This window comes from Rhinolophus hipposideros, assembly GCF_964194185.1.
Source record: "Rhinolophus hipposideros genome assembly, chromosome: 15".
Taxonomy (NCBI): domain Eukaryota; kingdom Metazoa; phylum Chordata; class Mammalia; order Chiroptera; family Rhinolophidae; genus Rhinolophus; species Rhinolophus hipposideros.
The window spans coordinates 49,822,401-49,838,826 of NC_138061.1; the positions used below are offsets into that span (position 1 = coordinate 49,822,401).

At 38.9% G+C, this 16,426-nt stretch overlaps 1 protein-coding gene across 10 annotated transcripts in view; it reads right to left on the reverse strand.

The window, feature by feature from the left end:
• Window positions 1–16,426, reverse strand: part of ASCC1 (activating signal cointegrator 1 complex subunit 1) — a 93,500-nt gene that overhangs the window by 23,288 nt on the left and 53,786 nt on the right. For all 10 annotated transcript variants that reach the window (XR_013994989.1, XM_081074349.1, XM_081074346.1 and 7 more), the window contains exon 8: window positions 1,919–2,043. Coding sequence is in view for 9 of the 10 variants with exons in the window: in XM_081074349.1 (XP_080930475.1) it covers window positions 1,919–2,043 (125 nt within the window). In the remaining variant the exon portion in view is untranslated. The remainder of the gene's footprint in view (window positions 1–1,918; window positions 2,044–16,426) is intronic.

The window sequence follows — 16,426 nt, forward strand, 5'->3', positions numbered from 1 at the left end:
TTCAATTAAATTAAATTAAAAGTTCACTTTCTCAGTCTCACTAGCCACCTTCAAGTACTCAATACCCACAATAGTGTCTACCATCTTGGACATCACAGATGCAGAATACTTCTATTATCACAGAAAGTTCTACTGGATCATGAATGTACATTTATTTTTAAGAATTGTTTTTTGAGAGACTTTTTTTTTTTTAACTTTTACTTATTTAAGTATATCTTTCTAGGACCTATCAGCTCCAGGTGAAGTAGTTGTTTCAATCTAGTTGTGGAGGGCGCAGCTCACAGTGGCCCATGTGGGAATCGAACAGGCAACCTTGTTGTTAAGAGCTCACGCTCTAACCAACTAAACTAACCGGCCGCCCTGAATGTACTATTAATATATCCTTTGAACCAATAAATTTAGAGTATACTCTGGAGTTCTGAAACTCTGTCTTTACATAATGATGTTAAAAATGTACATTCTCAGGGGATCTAACTATGTTTTCCAAAATTAAAGTTGTCCAGAACAAGATAAATACCAGAAATTCCTTTAAATGTTCCCAATGGACAAGCTAAATTTGTAATGTACAAATATCAAATATTCCAGAAAATACTGTTTTCTGGAATTTCAAACATTCTTCTGTAATACTACTGTCCAAATGACAATATTCAGACATGTATTGCAGAAATATATTCCATCTGAATGATAACAGGAGCTTTAAATTCTATTAACTCCCCAGAGTCTATACACGCTTTGACTGAGCCATTTGACCCGTTTTTGATCTCACTGCTCCCAAAGGTAAAATACTGATTCATTTAGAAAAGTCTTAAATAAAATACAATCTAGCGCCAAAAGACATTAACACTAGAACTAAAAATTGGATAGCTACTTATCTCTTAGCCCTACAATGGATCTAACCAAATGGGGTTAATATTAAATGACTTCTAGTTGGGATCTTTGGTATATATCTAAGAGAAATATAGAAAGATGTATTTTGATAAAAAAGACACACAAATTGTCCTAAACTATAAATCTACAAATAGTTTATGGGTTCAAGTCCTGATAAGAGTCCTCTTCCAACCCAGATATTTAAAAACCAAGGTCAGGGTCCTAACAAAGGAAATAAACCCTGAATATGAGATTTTGGTGTTGCTATATTTTAAACAAGAGGTCTTGGAAGGGGAAAGCTGCATATAACTTGAATTTGTAGCTCTTGATCAGACAGACACTAAATAAGCTAAAAAAGCTTTTACTTGGTGGGTGGGGATGGAAAGAGAAGAATACTTTTAGAAATGTAGATTATTATCCCAAATCAAGGGTTAAAACACATTTTTATATGAAGGCTCAGATTCCATGAAGGAAAAAAAATATTACTCTAACACAAAGTTTCTCAACCATGGTGCTATCAACATTTTGGGCTGAATAATTCTTTGTTGTGGGGGCTGTCCTGTGTGTTCCAGCGAGGGCTAAGCAGCATCCCTGACTTCTACCCACGAAGATGCCTGGAGAAACCCAACAAATGTCTCCAGATCATCCCAAATGTCCTGTGGGGGGCAAAATTGCCCCTCACTCAAAACCACTGATCTAACATTTACTTTTACTAGCTAATCTTCCTTTCTTTTTTCTTCCTTTCAAAATAAGTCACCGAGTATTGCACAGGACATACTTACACAAAAATAATTATTCATTGTTTACCTAATATTTACCTGGGCATCCTGTATTTCTGCTTGCTAAAATATGGCAATCCCAAGTGTGACAGAAATAAAAGATTTGGAATACCACACAGCCCCCGCACACTTCCACTGTAATCATCAAAACAAGCTAACAGATCTCAAAAAGAAGATATATCAGAAATCCGCTGACAGCCCATCCTAAACCCCAGGGATGTAATACAGCCTTGCTGGTCACAAAATGTGCTACAGTCCTATGGAGGACTTACCATTGGGGTCTTTCCTGAATAGAGTATTCATGACTGTAGCGTGGAGTTTCACACTATTCCATTCCTTCACTATCAGTCCAGATGCCTGAAAACGTTCCAGTACTCGATCAACTAATTCCTGCAGCCTGGAGAATCGAAGAAAGAAGTACAGAAATCTTAGTAAACTCCTCAAGCCCTGATTACTAATTAAGCAACGTTTATGGAGCACTGCTCTGGGCTAGTCACTGTACAAGGCCCTGCGGTGCCCACCACCATGAAGCTCACAGCCTCGTGAAGAAGAAAACATGGAAACAAATAACTGCAAAGCATGACAGGGAGTATTAAGGGAGTGATCAACTGTATATGAGGACATGGAGAGGACCAGGTTTTCACAGGAACTTTAAACATGATCTTTGAGAAACATGAAAGTTTATCATTTTGGGAATAGTGCTCAAGAAGCCTGGCTTAACAGAGCTGCCTAAAAGGAAGTGCTTTATTACTTCATCTAGCCACAAACAAAAGCTCCCATGGCTGATGTGTTTGCTCCAGGATCAAATGCGGTCTGCTACGACTCCAAGACATTTCGTCACTGGGAAGGAGCATGAACTATGAAGATCCCAATAGTCTGTACCAATGTTTCGAAGCGGCGAAAGTACAGTACCGATAAAGACAACTACATGTAAGAAAACCCCGGGCTGCGTAACATTCCCCGTGTGGGCTCTGCGTGGCTCTGAGCACTACGAGTTCTGCAGTGGGCGAGCTCTAGCTCGATGACAGCCACTCCTTCCTATACCTCCACCGGCATCAATTCTCGCAGAGGAAGTTTTCATTCCGTTCAGATGTTTTGCTCAACAATTGAAGAATCAATTCCCTTTAACATTTCTTGTAAGGCCAGTCTAGTGGTGATGTACTTCTTTAGCTTTTGTTTGTCTGGAAAACTCTTTATCTCCTCTTCAATTCTTTGCCTCTTGTGCCGCCAAGAGGGGTCATTATCCCAGCGAGTGTGTGGTGGAGATCGTGGTCCTTGGTCTCAGGAAGCAGCCATCTTCTGTGACCACTCACTCACGTGACAGTGAAATTCAGCCTGCAGCTTTCACACGTTGTGCCAGAACACCCACCCTGAGCCCGGAGAAGCTCTCACTGAACGCGGGCACTGGCGGGGAGGTCCACATCAAATGACAGAGCAGTGTGCCTGGTGCACTGGCAGGAGCCTGCGCCTTTCAACCTTTCCTTAGCTTTTTTGGAGATTTGTGCCGCGTGCTAATTGACTTGCCTGGCTCAAAAGAATCTTTTATCAGTTACTAACGTGCTAATGAACAATAGATCTCACATTTTTTCAGATCTTACATTTTTAGATGTACTAGTACTACTCTTTGTGTCAAACACCACTTCTTTTCTTGGACGCAAGTAGCCCTGAGATATTTAGAGAGTTCATGAATCTTCCATTGTGCCTCGGGCCGTGGCCCTGTGGAGAGCAATGAGCGGCATCTCCCTGAGCACAGCTGGATGGGTCTGCTTTATGTGAGGTGTGGGCCAAGTCCACCCTGCATGGCCCAGCTGTGGGAGCTCGCCTCCGGCAATCACTGCAGCTGCAGCAGCTGAGTTGCTCAAGGCCTATCTCCAAGTGGACAACAGCCTCTGGTACCCCACCCCCCGTTACATTTCACCCACTCAGACACGGGCCAAACAGCCCTCTTCTGCAACCACTGCGTACACTGCAGTAAGAGAGACTTATTCTCCCCTAGAGACTGACTCAGGAGCACAGACGGTTCTTTTCCCCTTTATGGTTTTCAGGCTTCAAAGTTCCGAATTAATCTCAAAATTCTAATTTCTTTACCTTAATTGTTTCTATGAAATACTATTAACCAAAGAATATTTATAACATGAGTAAGGCATAATTATTGTAATAATAATAAAAGAAATACCCATGTTCCCTCCACCAAACTTCAGAAATAGAACACAGTATTGGGACCAGAGTGAGGCAAGTGAGGTAACTCGCTTTGGGCACAAAATTTAAGGGGGTGCCCCAAAATGCAGTTAGCCAAGATAAATCATGTTGTTTTTTTGTTTTGTTTTGTTTTAATAGGGGAAGGAGAACAGTACTTTATTGGGGAACAGTGTGTACTTCCAGAATTTTTTTTTCCAAGTCAAGTTGTTGTCCTTTCAATCTTAGTTGTGGATGGTGCCATACAGCTTCAAGTTGTTGTCCTTTCAGTCTTAGTTGTGGAGGACGCAGCTCAGCTCCAGGTTCAGTTGCCATTGCTAGTTGCAGGGGGTGCAGCCGACCATCCCTTGGGGGAGTCGAACCGGCAACCTTGTGGTTGAAACGACAAGCTCCAACCAACTGAGCCATCCGGGAGCTCAGTGGGCAGCTCAGCCCAAGGTGCCGTGTTCAATCTTAGTTGCAGGGGGCGCTGCCCACCATCCCTTGTGGGACTCAAGGAATTGAACTGGCAACCTTGTGGTTGAGAGCCCACTGGCCCATGTGGGAATTGAACCGGCAGCCTTCGGAGTTAGGAGCATGGAGCTCCAACCACCTGAGCCACCAAGACGGCCCAAGATAAATCATGTTTTAATGCAGTATTTTTAAAAATCAAAATTAATGCAAAAATAATCTACAATGAAAAAAATATCAAAATTCTGAATGAAGAATGGGATGAGTGCTACTGAGTTCTCCTTTTGCCTCAGGCACCAGGACGGCTTGGCCTGAGAAACAACATGACAACATACCAGTTCCTCAGGAAGCTCTCTGCTCTGGAGACCCCAGGGACTCTGCTGCCCGCCCCAGCATGTGGTGGAGCAGCCTGTGACCCCAGCACTGCTCAACATGCTTCCTCTACTTAGCAACCTGACAACTGCCCCCTCAGTGCTTCCTGTTCCCTGGGCCACAGTTGCCACCCGTACCACCCTTCCAGGCACAACTCAAATCCCGCTTCTCCACAAAGCCTTCCTGACTACCCTAACACCCGACTACCCCATATCCGTGAGCAGTGATTTTGTCCTCTGAAATGCTGCCCCACTTGTAAGGTGTGCTCCGCTTAGCATTCTCAGGGATGGACCCTTAGTGTTTCTAGTTTGTCTGTTTTGTTCTCCTACCGCATTGCATGCTCCTTAAGAGCATGTTATTCTCGCATTTGTCTTAATCCGCCAGAGTACCATTATCCTTGGCTTTCTGTAACTATTGGCTGTGATTGGTTAACTGATGCATTTGATTGATTAAAAAGTGAAACTTGAATGATGTGAAAAAATAAACATGGTCTTGAAGGATCATTAAGTATTCCCAGATAAAACAGGAAAGGAAGGACCTGACTTCTAGTAGAAGAAACAGCATGTGCAATGATACCACGGCATGCAAGATGACAGCTGATTTGGAAAACTGCCATTTATTTAACATAACAGAGAGAGAAAAGGGACAGTGGAGATGAGCAGGATATAAGTAGTGGCTGGACCATGGGAAGCCACAGAAATTTTTAAAAACGGAATGGTGTGGTCAGATGTCCATATTCAAAAGCTGACTCTGTGGCAGAGTAGAAAATGCATTAGAAGGAGTAGAGACCAGTGTACAGAGGTCAGCTAGGCAGTACTATAATAGTACAAACAACAACAAACACAATGTGTCAGGCACTGTTCTAAGCACTTTATATATGTGAGATCATTTAATCGTCACAATGAAGTGCTATTTTACCAATGGGGAAACTGAAGCACAGAGAAGTTATGAAACTTGACCAAAGTCACAGAACTAATACATGGCTTATTCAAAATTAGAATCTATTAATCTGGCTTTAGAGTATATGCTTTAAGGACAGTGCTACAAAGGGGGAAAGGATGAAAATCTAAACTATGGCAGGGGCAATGAAAACTGAGAAAAAAAAATGGATTGAAAAGAGCAATGTGAGAGAAAAGGACCCTCCGATCTGGCAGTGCTGAGACAGAGGAAGCCGGTGGGGGTCACTCCCCAGAGTCTGCGAAATGACCAGGTGAGTCACTGCCAAGGGGGAACAGTGAAGAAGCAATTGTTATTACGTTGAGCTGTGGTGTCGGAAGGGTTAATACTGGGTACATTTTTGAAGACGTGGCACGGGGTATCAAGTAGGGTATGTCCAGGAGAGAGATGGAAATACAACTCTAAAGCGCAAGAGAAAAATGTGGGCAAAAGATACAGATCTGGGAGTCATCGGTGCACAAACAGTAGTTAAAAGCAAAGGACCGATGCAGTCCTAGTGGGAGCGGGGGTTCAGAGCCAAGAAGAGACCTAAGGATAGAGCCCTACTCCTATGTAAGGGGCAGAGAAGGAACCAGCAAAGACCATCAATAAGGATGAGGAATAAAAGTAAGGCTTCAGAAAGGCTGCAAGGAGAATTAGTACAAGGGGAAAACAAGGAATACTCAGGATAGCACAATGCTCTAGAAAAGTAAGAAAAGGAACAAAAAATGCCTACTTATTTCTCACAATCAGAACATTTCACTGGCACACTGGAAATGGAAGCCTTGTTACAGAGGACCAAGGGAAAAACGGGGGGAGGGGGAATTAATGCACATAAACTCTTCCAAGAAACTTAAAAGGAAGGGGAGAACAAATGCCTTCATAATTAGGAGATACAGAGTTGAGAGCAGGTTGGTTATGTTTGTTTTCAATGAGGAGAAAGACTTGAAAATGCTTACTGACAACAAGAAATTATCCAATAGACAAGGAAGATGAAATTTTAGGCAACAGAGGTAATTGACAGAACAAGATCTCAAAGCAGACTGGAAGGGCTGATATGCTCATAGGTGATGGGAATAGAGGTGAACAAAACAAGTCCCAGCCCTTGAGCAGCTTACATTCTAGTGGAAGGAGACAGACGGATGGAAAATATACACATCAACTATTTCAGGTGGTGCTAAACGCCATGAAGAAAATGAAATGGAAAAGAGGGAGGAGAATGCGACGGGGTGTAAGTGTACTATTTTAGATAGGGTGATCAAGGAAGGCCTCCCTGATAAAGAGACATTTGAGCAGATACCTGAGGGAACAGCATTCCAGAGAAAGGGAACCGTAAGTACAGACATCTGAGGCAGCATATGAGTGGTACGATGAAGAATAGCAAGTGGCCAGTGTATGGAGTGAAACCAGGGAGAGGTGATGAGGTTGGAGACATAAGGAGGGTCAGGTCACCTGGGGCTTGCACTGGGCTCTTAGACCTTGTAAGGACTGTGGCTTATACTCTGAATGGGGTGGGGAACTTTTGGGGGGTTTTCAGCAGAAGAATGACATGATCTGGCTGACATTTTAAAAGGAAATCCCTGACTCCTGTGTGGAGGACAGATGTGGTGGAGGGAAGGACGGAAGCTGGAAGGCAGTTAGGGAGCTGTCGCAACCACCCAGGTGGCTGGAGTAGCAGTGGGGATGGCAGCGGTGGAGGTGGTGAGAAGTGGTAGCTTTTCTGATATACAGGAGTCAGGAGTTGAAGGTGACTTTAGAAGGATTTTTGTCCTAAACAACTGAAAGACTGAATACCAAAGAACATGACACATTCAAGGATTCTTGAGAAATTCTGCAGAAAGGAAAAGGGCAGCAATGAGAGGGAAAGGCAGGCTGCTGAAGCCAGGCTGTGAAGGCTCCAGTGGGCCGTGGGTACTGGGTACTGGGGTCTTATTTAGCAGGCCACAGGAAACCAATGGGAGTTTGTAAGAAGCAAGATACCAGGAGGAAAACTAAAGCACAGAGGACAGTTAAGAGACATGTTGTGCTGCCTTACATAGTTATCTTAATTATTTTTCTGATTACAAAAATAATACATATTATTCATTACAGAAAAAAAATGGAAAATGCAGAAAAGCATAAAAAGGAAAACATAACCTCATCATCTACAGATGAACACAACTTTTGTTATATGACATTTTTTTAAAAATTAAAGTTTATTTGGGTGACAATTGTTAACAACGCTACATAGATTTCAGGTGTACAATTCTGTAACACATCATCCACACATCGCATTGTGTGTTCACCACCCAGAGTCAGTTCTCCTTCCATCACCATATATTTGGTCCCCTTTACCCTCATCTACCACCTCCCTCCTCTCTTACCCTCTGGTAACCACTGAACTATTGTCTGTGTCTACGAGTTTTTGTTTCTTCATTTGTTTGTCTTGTTCTTTTGTTGTTTTCAGTTTTATATACCACATATCGGTAAAATCATATGGTTCTCTACTTTTTCTGTCTGACTTGTTTTGCTCAACATAATAATCTCAAGATCCATCCATGTTGTCACAAATGGTCCTATTTCATCTTTTCTTACCACTGAATAGTATTCCATCGTGTATATATACCACAACTTCTTTATCCATTCATCTATCGAAAGACATTTTGGTTGTTTCCATGTCTTGGCCACCATAAATAAAGCTGCAATGAACATTGGAGCACATGTAACTTGACTAATAAATGTTTTCAGATTTTTTTGGTAGGTGCCCAGGAGAGGGATTGCTGGGTCATATGGTAATTGTATTTTTAATTTTTTGAGGAACATCCACACTGCCTTCCATAGCGGCTGCACCAGTCTGCATTCCCACCAATAGTATATGAGGGTTCCTTTTTCTCCACAGCCTCTCCAACACTTGTTACTATTTGTCTTGTTGATGAAAGCCATTCTGACTGGTGTGAGGTGATATCTCATTGTAGTTATTTGCATTTCTCTGATGAGTAGTGATGTTGAACATTTTTTCATATGTCTTTTGGCCATTTGTATGTTTTCTTTGGTCCTCTGCCCATTTTTTAATTGGACTGTTTGTTTTTTTGTTGTTGAGTTCCTTATATATTTTGGATATTAGCCCCTTATGGGAGGTGTTGTTTGCAAAAATCTTCTTCCAGGCGGTTGGTTGCCTCTTTATTTTGTTGATGGTTTCTTTTGCTTCTTAGTTTGATATAGTCCCATTCATTCATCTTAGCTTTTATTTCCCTTATTACATAATTTTTAAGTCTTTTTCTACAGATATGTAACAATTTTTAAAAGACAAAACATTTTTCTATAACTCGCTTATTTCACATAATATTCCCTGAATATTTATCCATGTCATGAATGTTTTCTAAAATGTCATTTTATATTATACACCTTTTAGAGGAGTTTAAACCAGCAACAGAAGTGGCTAGCCAATAAAATATTGGTAAGGATGGAAAAAGAGAACTGATTCAAGAAAATAACTTTGTTCCTACATTCCTAGGGGAAAATAAAATATATTCAGACTGCACATAACTCTGATTTTAGTTTATTGATTTAATTAACTGTGTGTATCTCTAAGCAAAGACCTACAGTATATTGGGTCCAAAGGTTCTGATTAACTAACACCATCACAGAACAATAAAGTTTTGAAATATTTCTAAATATTACAATATAATTTAAGTCTGAACATAACCAAGCACTATAAAATCCACCTGAATTACAAACCTCAGCAGAAGGTTAAAGAAAAATAAGTGGGTAGGGAGGAGTTCAGCTATACACTGAAACAAGAAGCAAAAAATACTACAGGAAAGAAATAAACTAAATGAAAGAAACCAGTCTCCAGTTTTGTCTTTCTGGAAAATTAACATTTCTGTCTAATTTACAGACTCTGAACCTTGAAGGGACTAAAAGACCTTTAAAAACCCTAAAAAGTTCTTGATTAACCTGTTCATTTTACATAAGAAGAAACAAAGCACAGACAGGTTGAGCTGCTCAGAGTCAGGACACAGGGACCAGAATCCAAGTCTCCTGGCAGCCATTTTCCTCTATACTCAGTTCACTGTGTGCTCCATTAAGGTTGGCTCCTTATATTCTCTGCTTTATTCTGGCACCTAAATTAATGCCTAACTGACACATAATCAATGCTCAATAAATAGTTGTTGCATGCATGCATGCATGCACGAATTCACAGAAGACAAATATTTTGGAATTCTATTAAAAGAACATAAGGGAGGAACTCATGAAACTCAACAACAAAAAAACAAACAACCCAATTGAAAAAAGGACAGAGGACCTGAAGAGACATTTCTCCAAAGAGGATATACAAATAGCAAATAGACATATGAAAAAATGCTCAACATCGCTAATCATCAGAGAAATGCAAATGAAAACCACAATGAGATATCACCTCACCCCAGTCAGAATGGCTTTCATCAACAAGACAAATAGTAACAAGTGTTGGAGAGGCTGTGGAGAAAAAGGAACTCTCATACACTGTTGGTGGGAATGCAGACTGGTGCAGCCGCTATGGAAGGCAGTGTGGAGGTTCCTCAAGAAATTACAAATAGAATTACCATACGACCCAGCAATCGCTCTCCTGGGTATCTACCCAAAAAATCTGAAAGCATTTCTCTATAGAAACACGTGTACTCCAATGTTCATTGCAGCTTTGTTTACGGTGGCCAAGACATGGAAACAACCAAAATGTCCTTCGACAGATGAATGGATAAAGAAGTTGTGGTACATATACACAATGGAATACTACTCGGCATTAAGGAAAGATGATATAGGAGCATTTGTGACAACATGGATGGATCTTGAGAGTATAATGCTAAGTGAAATAAGTCAGACAGAAAAAGCAGAGAACCCTATGATTTCACTGATATGTGGTATATAAACCAAAAACAACAAAAGAACAAGACAAACAAATGAGAAACAAAAACTCACAGACACAGACAGTAATTTAGTGGTTACCAGAGGGTAAGGGGGTGGGTGGTGGGTGATGAGGGTAAAGGGGATCAAATATATGGTGATGGAAGGAGAACTGACTCTGGGTGGTGAACACACAACGGGATTTATAGACGATGTAATACAGAATTGTACACCTGAAATCTATGTAATTTCACTAACAATTGTCACCCCAATAAATCTAATTAATTAAAAAAAAAAAGAAGAGGGAAAAGAACATAAGGGCACTTGGGCACAATCACTAAATTTCAGGTTGATGTCATGGATACTACATTTGACAATGTCAATATATTTCCAACAGTATAGTCTTTCAAATCTTACTTCATTGATCCTTTCCTGTTAAACTATGAATGAGTCACAAAGCTTCTCTATGCCTTTGGTTCCTCATAATTGAACTGAAAATAATGTAGGGTTGCTATGAAAAAAATAATAAATTATTCTTAAGCAGCTTTATCATTTAGATAGTGCTTGGGTTTGAAAACAGAAGCCAGTTATTAATGCTTTAAATTTAAGCTCTTAGTTTAAAGGCCTGTAAGTGCTACAAAGTTCAAGCATTCTAGAGCCGTCTTTATAGATACGGACTTGTACTACAGAATGATCACGGACTCCTTAGATAGTACAAACTGCAGGCTTGTTTTTTTTTTTAAGGAGGGCGCAGCTCACAGTGGCCCATGTGGGGATCAAACCAGCAACCTTGGTGTTATCAGCACCACGCTCTAACCAGCTGAGCTAACCGGCCACCACTCAAACTTCAGGCTTTTGTTTGGGATTTCTTCCCCAATTTAATTCAGTTTTTTAAATTATTATTTATCTTTATTATCAGTTTCAGGTGTACAAAACAACATAATGATTAGACATTTACCCACCTCACAAAGTGATGACCCCAACAAGTCTACTATCCGACACCATGCATAGCTATTACAATACCACTGACTATATTCCCTATGCTGTATTTTACATCCCATGACCATATATATATATATATATATATATATATATATATATATATATATTAATGATAGTTGACATTGAATATTATTTTGTGTTAGTTTCAGGTGTACAGCACAATGGTTAGGCATTTATATAATCTATGATGTGATCCCCTGATAAGTCTAGTACCCATCTGACACTACTCTTTACAACATTATTAATTATATTCCCCATACTGTATTACACATCCCCGTGACTATTTTGTGATTACTAATTTATACTTCCTGATCCTTTCATCTTTATCACTCATCCCCAACCCCCTCCCATCTAGCAACCATCAGTTTGTTCTCTTTATCAATGAGCCTATTTCTGTTTTGTTTGTTCGTTTATTCTGTTCTTTAGATTCCACATATAAGTGAGATCATATGATATTTGCCTTTCTCAGTCTGACTTATTTCACTTAGCAAAATATCCACTAGGACCATCCAAGTAGTTGCAAATGGTAAGATTTCATTCTTTTTTATGGCAGTGTAATATTTCATTGTATAAATGTACCACAATTTCTTTATCAGTCATCTATCATGGGCATTTCGATTGTTTCCACATCTTGACTGTTGTGAATAGTGCTGCAGTAAACACAGGGCTGCATATAATTCAGTTGTATCCAATTAATGTTTCCTGAGTGCTTACTGTTAATAGGCATTCTGCTAGTCGCTACAATACAAACCTAAATAAACATAGTCTTTGTTATTAAGGAGCTTGCACTCTATTACGATAACGATAAAGAAGATATAAGGAATACAAAGTGCTTTGGGTAATTTAAATGGGGAGGAGATTAGAGCTGGGTGGGCTTAGAACGAGAAGCTAACTCTATTCAAATCATCCTGGTCTATCAGCTGAGTGAGTAAATGACTTAAGAAAACAACAAACATTCACTGAACATCTACTATGAGCCATGAATTATAAAAGGTACTGAATATACGATGATGAGTAAGATATACTCCCTGTCCCCACTCCAATTTTATCATCTATTTGAGGAAAAGAAGAAGAAAGGATAGCAAGAAGGAAAGACAACATTTGAACACAAAAAGATGAGGAGTAACATGAGAGAAATTTCAGTCACAAGAAACAAGATTAACAAAGACACAGGGTATCATCAATAAGCACTGAAGCTGGTTGGGACTCGGGGCAAGCACAAAATAGTGGAAGATCAAGTTGAAAAGTAAGTTGGATTCAGACCACAAGATCTTGAATGCTCATCTGAGGAATACAAATTCATTTAAAAGATACTGTGAAATGATGGGAGATTTTTAAGCAAGTCAGTCTTATATAGGCTATGATTTAGGAAGACTTACGTAGCAGTATTTCATTGTGTATGTCATACCCATGACATAAAAAAGTAATGTCTAGGTAATATTTCATGACAAGAATGAACTGTAGAACAACATGCGTAATGGGATCCCATTTGTGTAAAATAATATGCATAGACAAGGACTCTTCAGCATTGTTTGCTCTGTTCACAATCTATTGGGGAGGAAAACTGGGAGAGTCGGGGCAGGGAGAAGAGGGCCATTTAACTTTCACTTTACCCATCTGTAAGGCTTTATTTAAAAAAAAAAAAAAAGATGTAAAAAGAATAAGATTGGCTGTGAAAGGAAGATAACAGTGATGCTGGCTGTATAGTTGTGGAATTTAATTCTAATTACATCCATACACACACCTCTCTCATCTTTTCACCAAACTTCTCAAAAGAGTAGTCTATCTCCAATTATTCTTCATCTACTTTGTCTGCCCCATCATAAACACATGGATTACAGTGAAACAGAACTAGGTGAAACCATAATTCTGCCATTTAGAAACAAAGACTACTACTGACCTTGACCTGGCCAAGTATACCAAGTATACCTGAACAAGTGTAACACTTGCCTGTTATAACAATGTTAAAAAAAAAAAATCAGATATGCTAAAAAAAAGTTACTATCCAGAAACAACCACTGATAAGATTCTTTATGTATTCAGATTAACTGATTTATTTTTCTCTTACTCGCTCTTCCCACTTTTAAGGGGGGGAGGAGTAAATGTACATATTTACATATTGTTTTATAATCCATTTTCATCACACAAATACTCTACAGTGAATGTTTTCCATTTTTCCAAGACACTTGTTAGTAGATCCCTACCATTCTGTATTCTACAAATGTTCTAATCTTTTTCCCACCAGTGATTTTGATGAATATTTAGATTGTTTCCAGTATTTACTGTTATTCACAATACTGGAAAAAATATTTCCACATACAAATATTTGCCCATGTATCTGATTAATTCCATTGGAAAAATTCCTATAAGGAGAATCAGCAAGTCCAAGAAGTATAAAATAAAACTCTTGGAATAAAGTGCCAGTTTGCTTTCTGGAAAGTTTGTACTAATTTATACTCTTAGCAGTAGTGACCTTCTCATGTCACTTATCCAACACTTACTTAGTTTTCTTCTATTTTTAAAATTTGTCCTCCCTCTGTCCCTTCCTCCCTCTCTTCCTCCTTCCTTCCCTTCTTTCCTTTCTTATGTACTGAAGTTAGTTTGATTTAGCCTCTATAAATCAGGGGAAACAAATAATCCTCATAAACAAAAAATATTCTCTTTAATATGAGAAAGAATTATGTTACATATGTATCTATTTAATATCACTTATTAAATTCAGTTTGATGAATAGTATTTGATGCATATTAAAATAATGTTAATTTCTAGTACAAACCAGTTTGGAGGCCAAAAGCCTCTTCCTAACCACTCAGGCTCCCAACCCTTCTCAGACAATAAATGTTACTGTGGCCCACACCATCAAAAGCTGAGATTATATCTCTTATTTTCAAAACCCAGCTCTCTCCTAGATGAGAGAGCTTTTGTAACTTAAGCCAGGTTAATAAATTAGTGGTTTTACCTATGTTAGCCTTCTTAGGTAAGGTATATATTCTAAAAGGTATTACCTGGACATGAGGCTCTAGTTGAAATACCAACTATAGAAGAAAGGCAGACTGCTGGAAGATATTTTTTTAGCTACAATGGACTTCACAGTGCTTCAAAAAATTACACTAAAGAGATAATTATTTACTTAATTTATACATATTGAACTGGTCTAAACATATATAATCCACTATTTGCAATAATTAATTTCCCTACCCATGACAATCCCTTCCTGGTTTTCATCAAGAGTAGTTTTTCTCACAGTCTTTAAGCTTAAGGATTTCTGGAAGCTTGCGGGGAAAGCTGACCTTTTAGAATTTCTGAGAATTTTCTATGTGTGCATGCTTTTATGTAGCTAGCAGAACTCTGAGGTTGAGCACAGCCACAAACCCACATAAATATCTTCTGAACAAATTTTTATAGCATTTTATATCAATTTAACTCTGCAAATATGTTTATTTTATCAAGTGCCTAACCATATATCCAAGTTATATTCCTTTCACTTGTATTGGAAATGAAGTTGATAAATAAAACTGGAAAAAAAGGTTTTCCAAAAATGTTTCCCATACACAAAAATTGTTTCATTAGTTCATCAAAGTTGTATTGGTAGTTACATGGAACACTTAGTCTCCTCTTTTTGTTGTTTCTCGGCATTTATTTTCTTTGTCTGTCGATTCCGTTGATGGTGCTGTTGGAATTTTAGTACATATATGGCTTTTTCCAGTTATCATCCTCATCTCTATCCTAAGTCCTCAATAGTGACCTTATCCTGGCAGAGGCTATAAAAGATTGACCAGGCACTGGCATGAAGACTCTCTGTAAATAGACATTGAGAAAACAAACTACCAAAGATTCCTCTGCTGATTACTGACTCAAAAATAAAATAATAAAAACAAATTTTTTAAAGCACTGGAGATAAAAAGACATCATGGAAGTATAACTTATTCCAAATTATGTATAAAAGATAATTTTGACCTGAATAGAGAAGAGACTTTCAGGCCCTTTTGTGGCTAAAGAGATTAAAGTGTCATATGGTCACATTCACATGCTCCTCTTGCTTTTTCTTCTTTCCTTTGCAGTGACTATGGTTGTAACCTGGTTTTCTGTACACTGTCTCCTTCCAATGGCATATGTGACCCTAGGTGGGATAGATGACTTCCAGTCCTCTTTCCATTCCTTGTCTCTCATAGCATGTAGATGAGAACCTTTTCACAGTGTGACTGACCCAGGTCCTGGGTCAGTCAATTCGCGAGGCACCACAGACACACAGGGAAAGACTGAGTTGTGCAGCTTCAGGACGAGGAACAGACACCATCATCCTTGTGTGGAGCCCACCAATCTGTGTTTTCTTTTAATAGCTTAGTTCTTAAATAGATTTAAAGTCCTTACAGTAAGGGTCATTTTACCAGTTTTGTATTCCTTATGGTGTCTACAAGAGTGCCTGGAATGGGGAAAGGCTAAAACCTTTCCCCTTAAGATCAGGAACAAGACAAGGCTGCCCACTTTCACTACTTTTATTCAACATAGTTCTGGAAGTTCTAGCCACAGGAATCAGGCAAGAAAAAGAAATAAAAGGCATCCAAATTGGAAAGGAGGAAGTAAAATTGTCTTTATATGCAGATGACATGATATTATATAGAGAGAACCCCAAAGACTCCCCAAAAAACTATTGGAACTGATAAATAAATTTAGTAAAGTAGCAGGATACAAAATTAATATTCAGAAATCAGTTGCATTTGTATACATCAGTGTATACAAACAATCAGAAGTAGAAATCAAGAAATCAATCCCACTTACAATTGCTTCTAAAACAATAAAATACCTAGGAATAAATTTAACCAAAGAAGTAAAAGACCTGTACTCAGAAAATTATAAGACACTGAAGAGAGAAACTAAAGAAAATACAAATAAATGGAAACACATACCATGTTCATGGATAGGAAGAATTAATATAGTTAAAATGTCGATACTACCTAAAG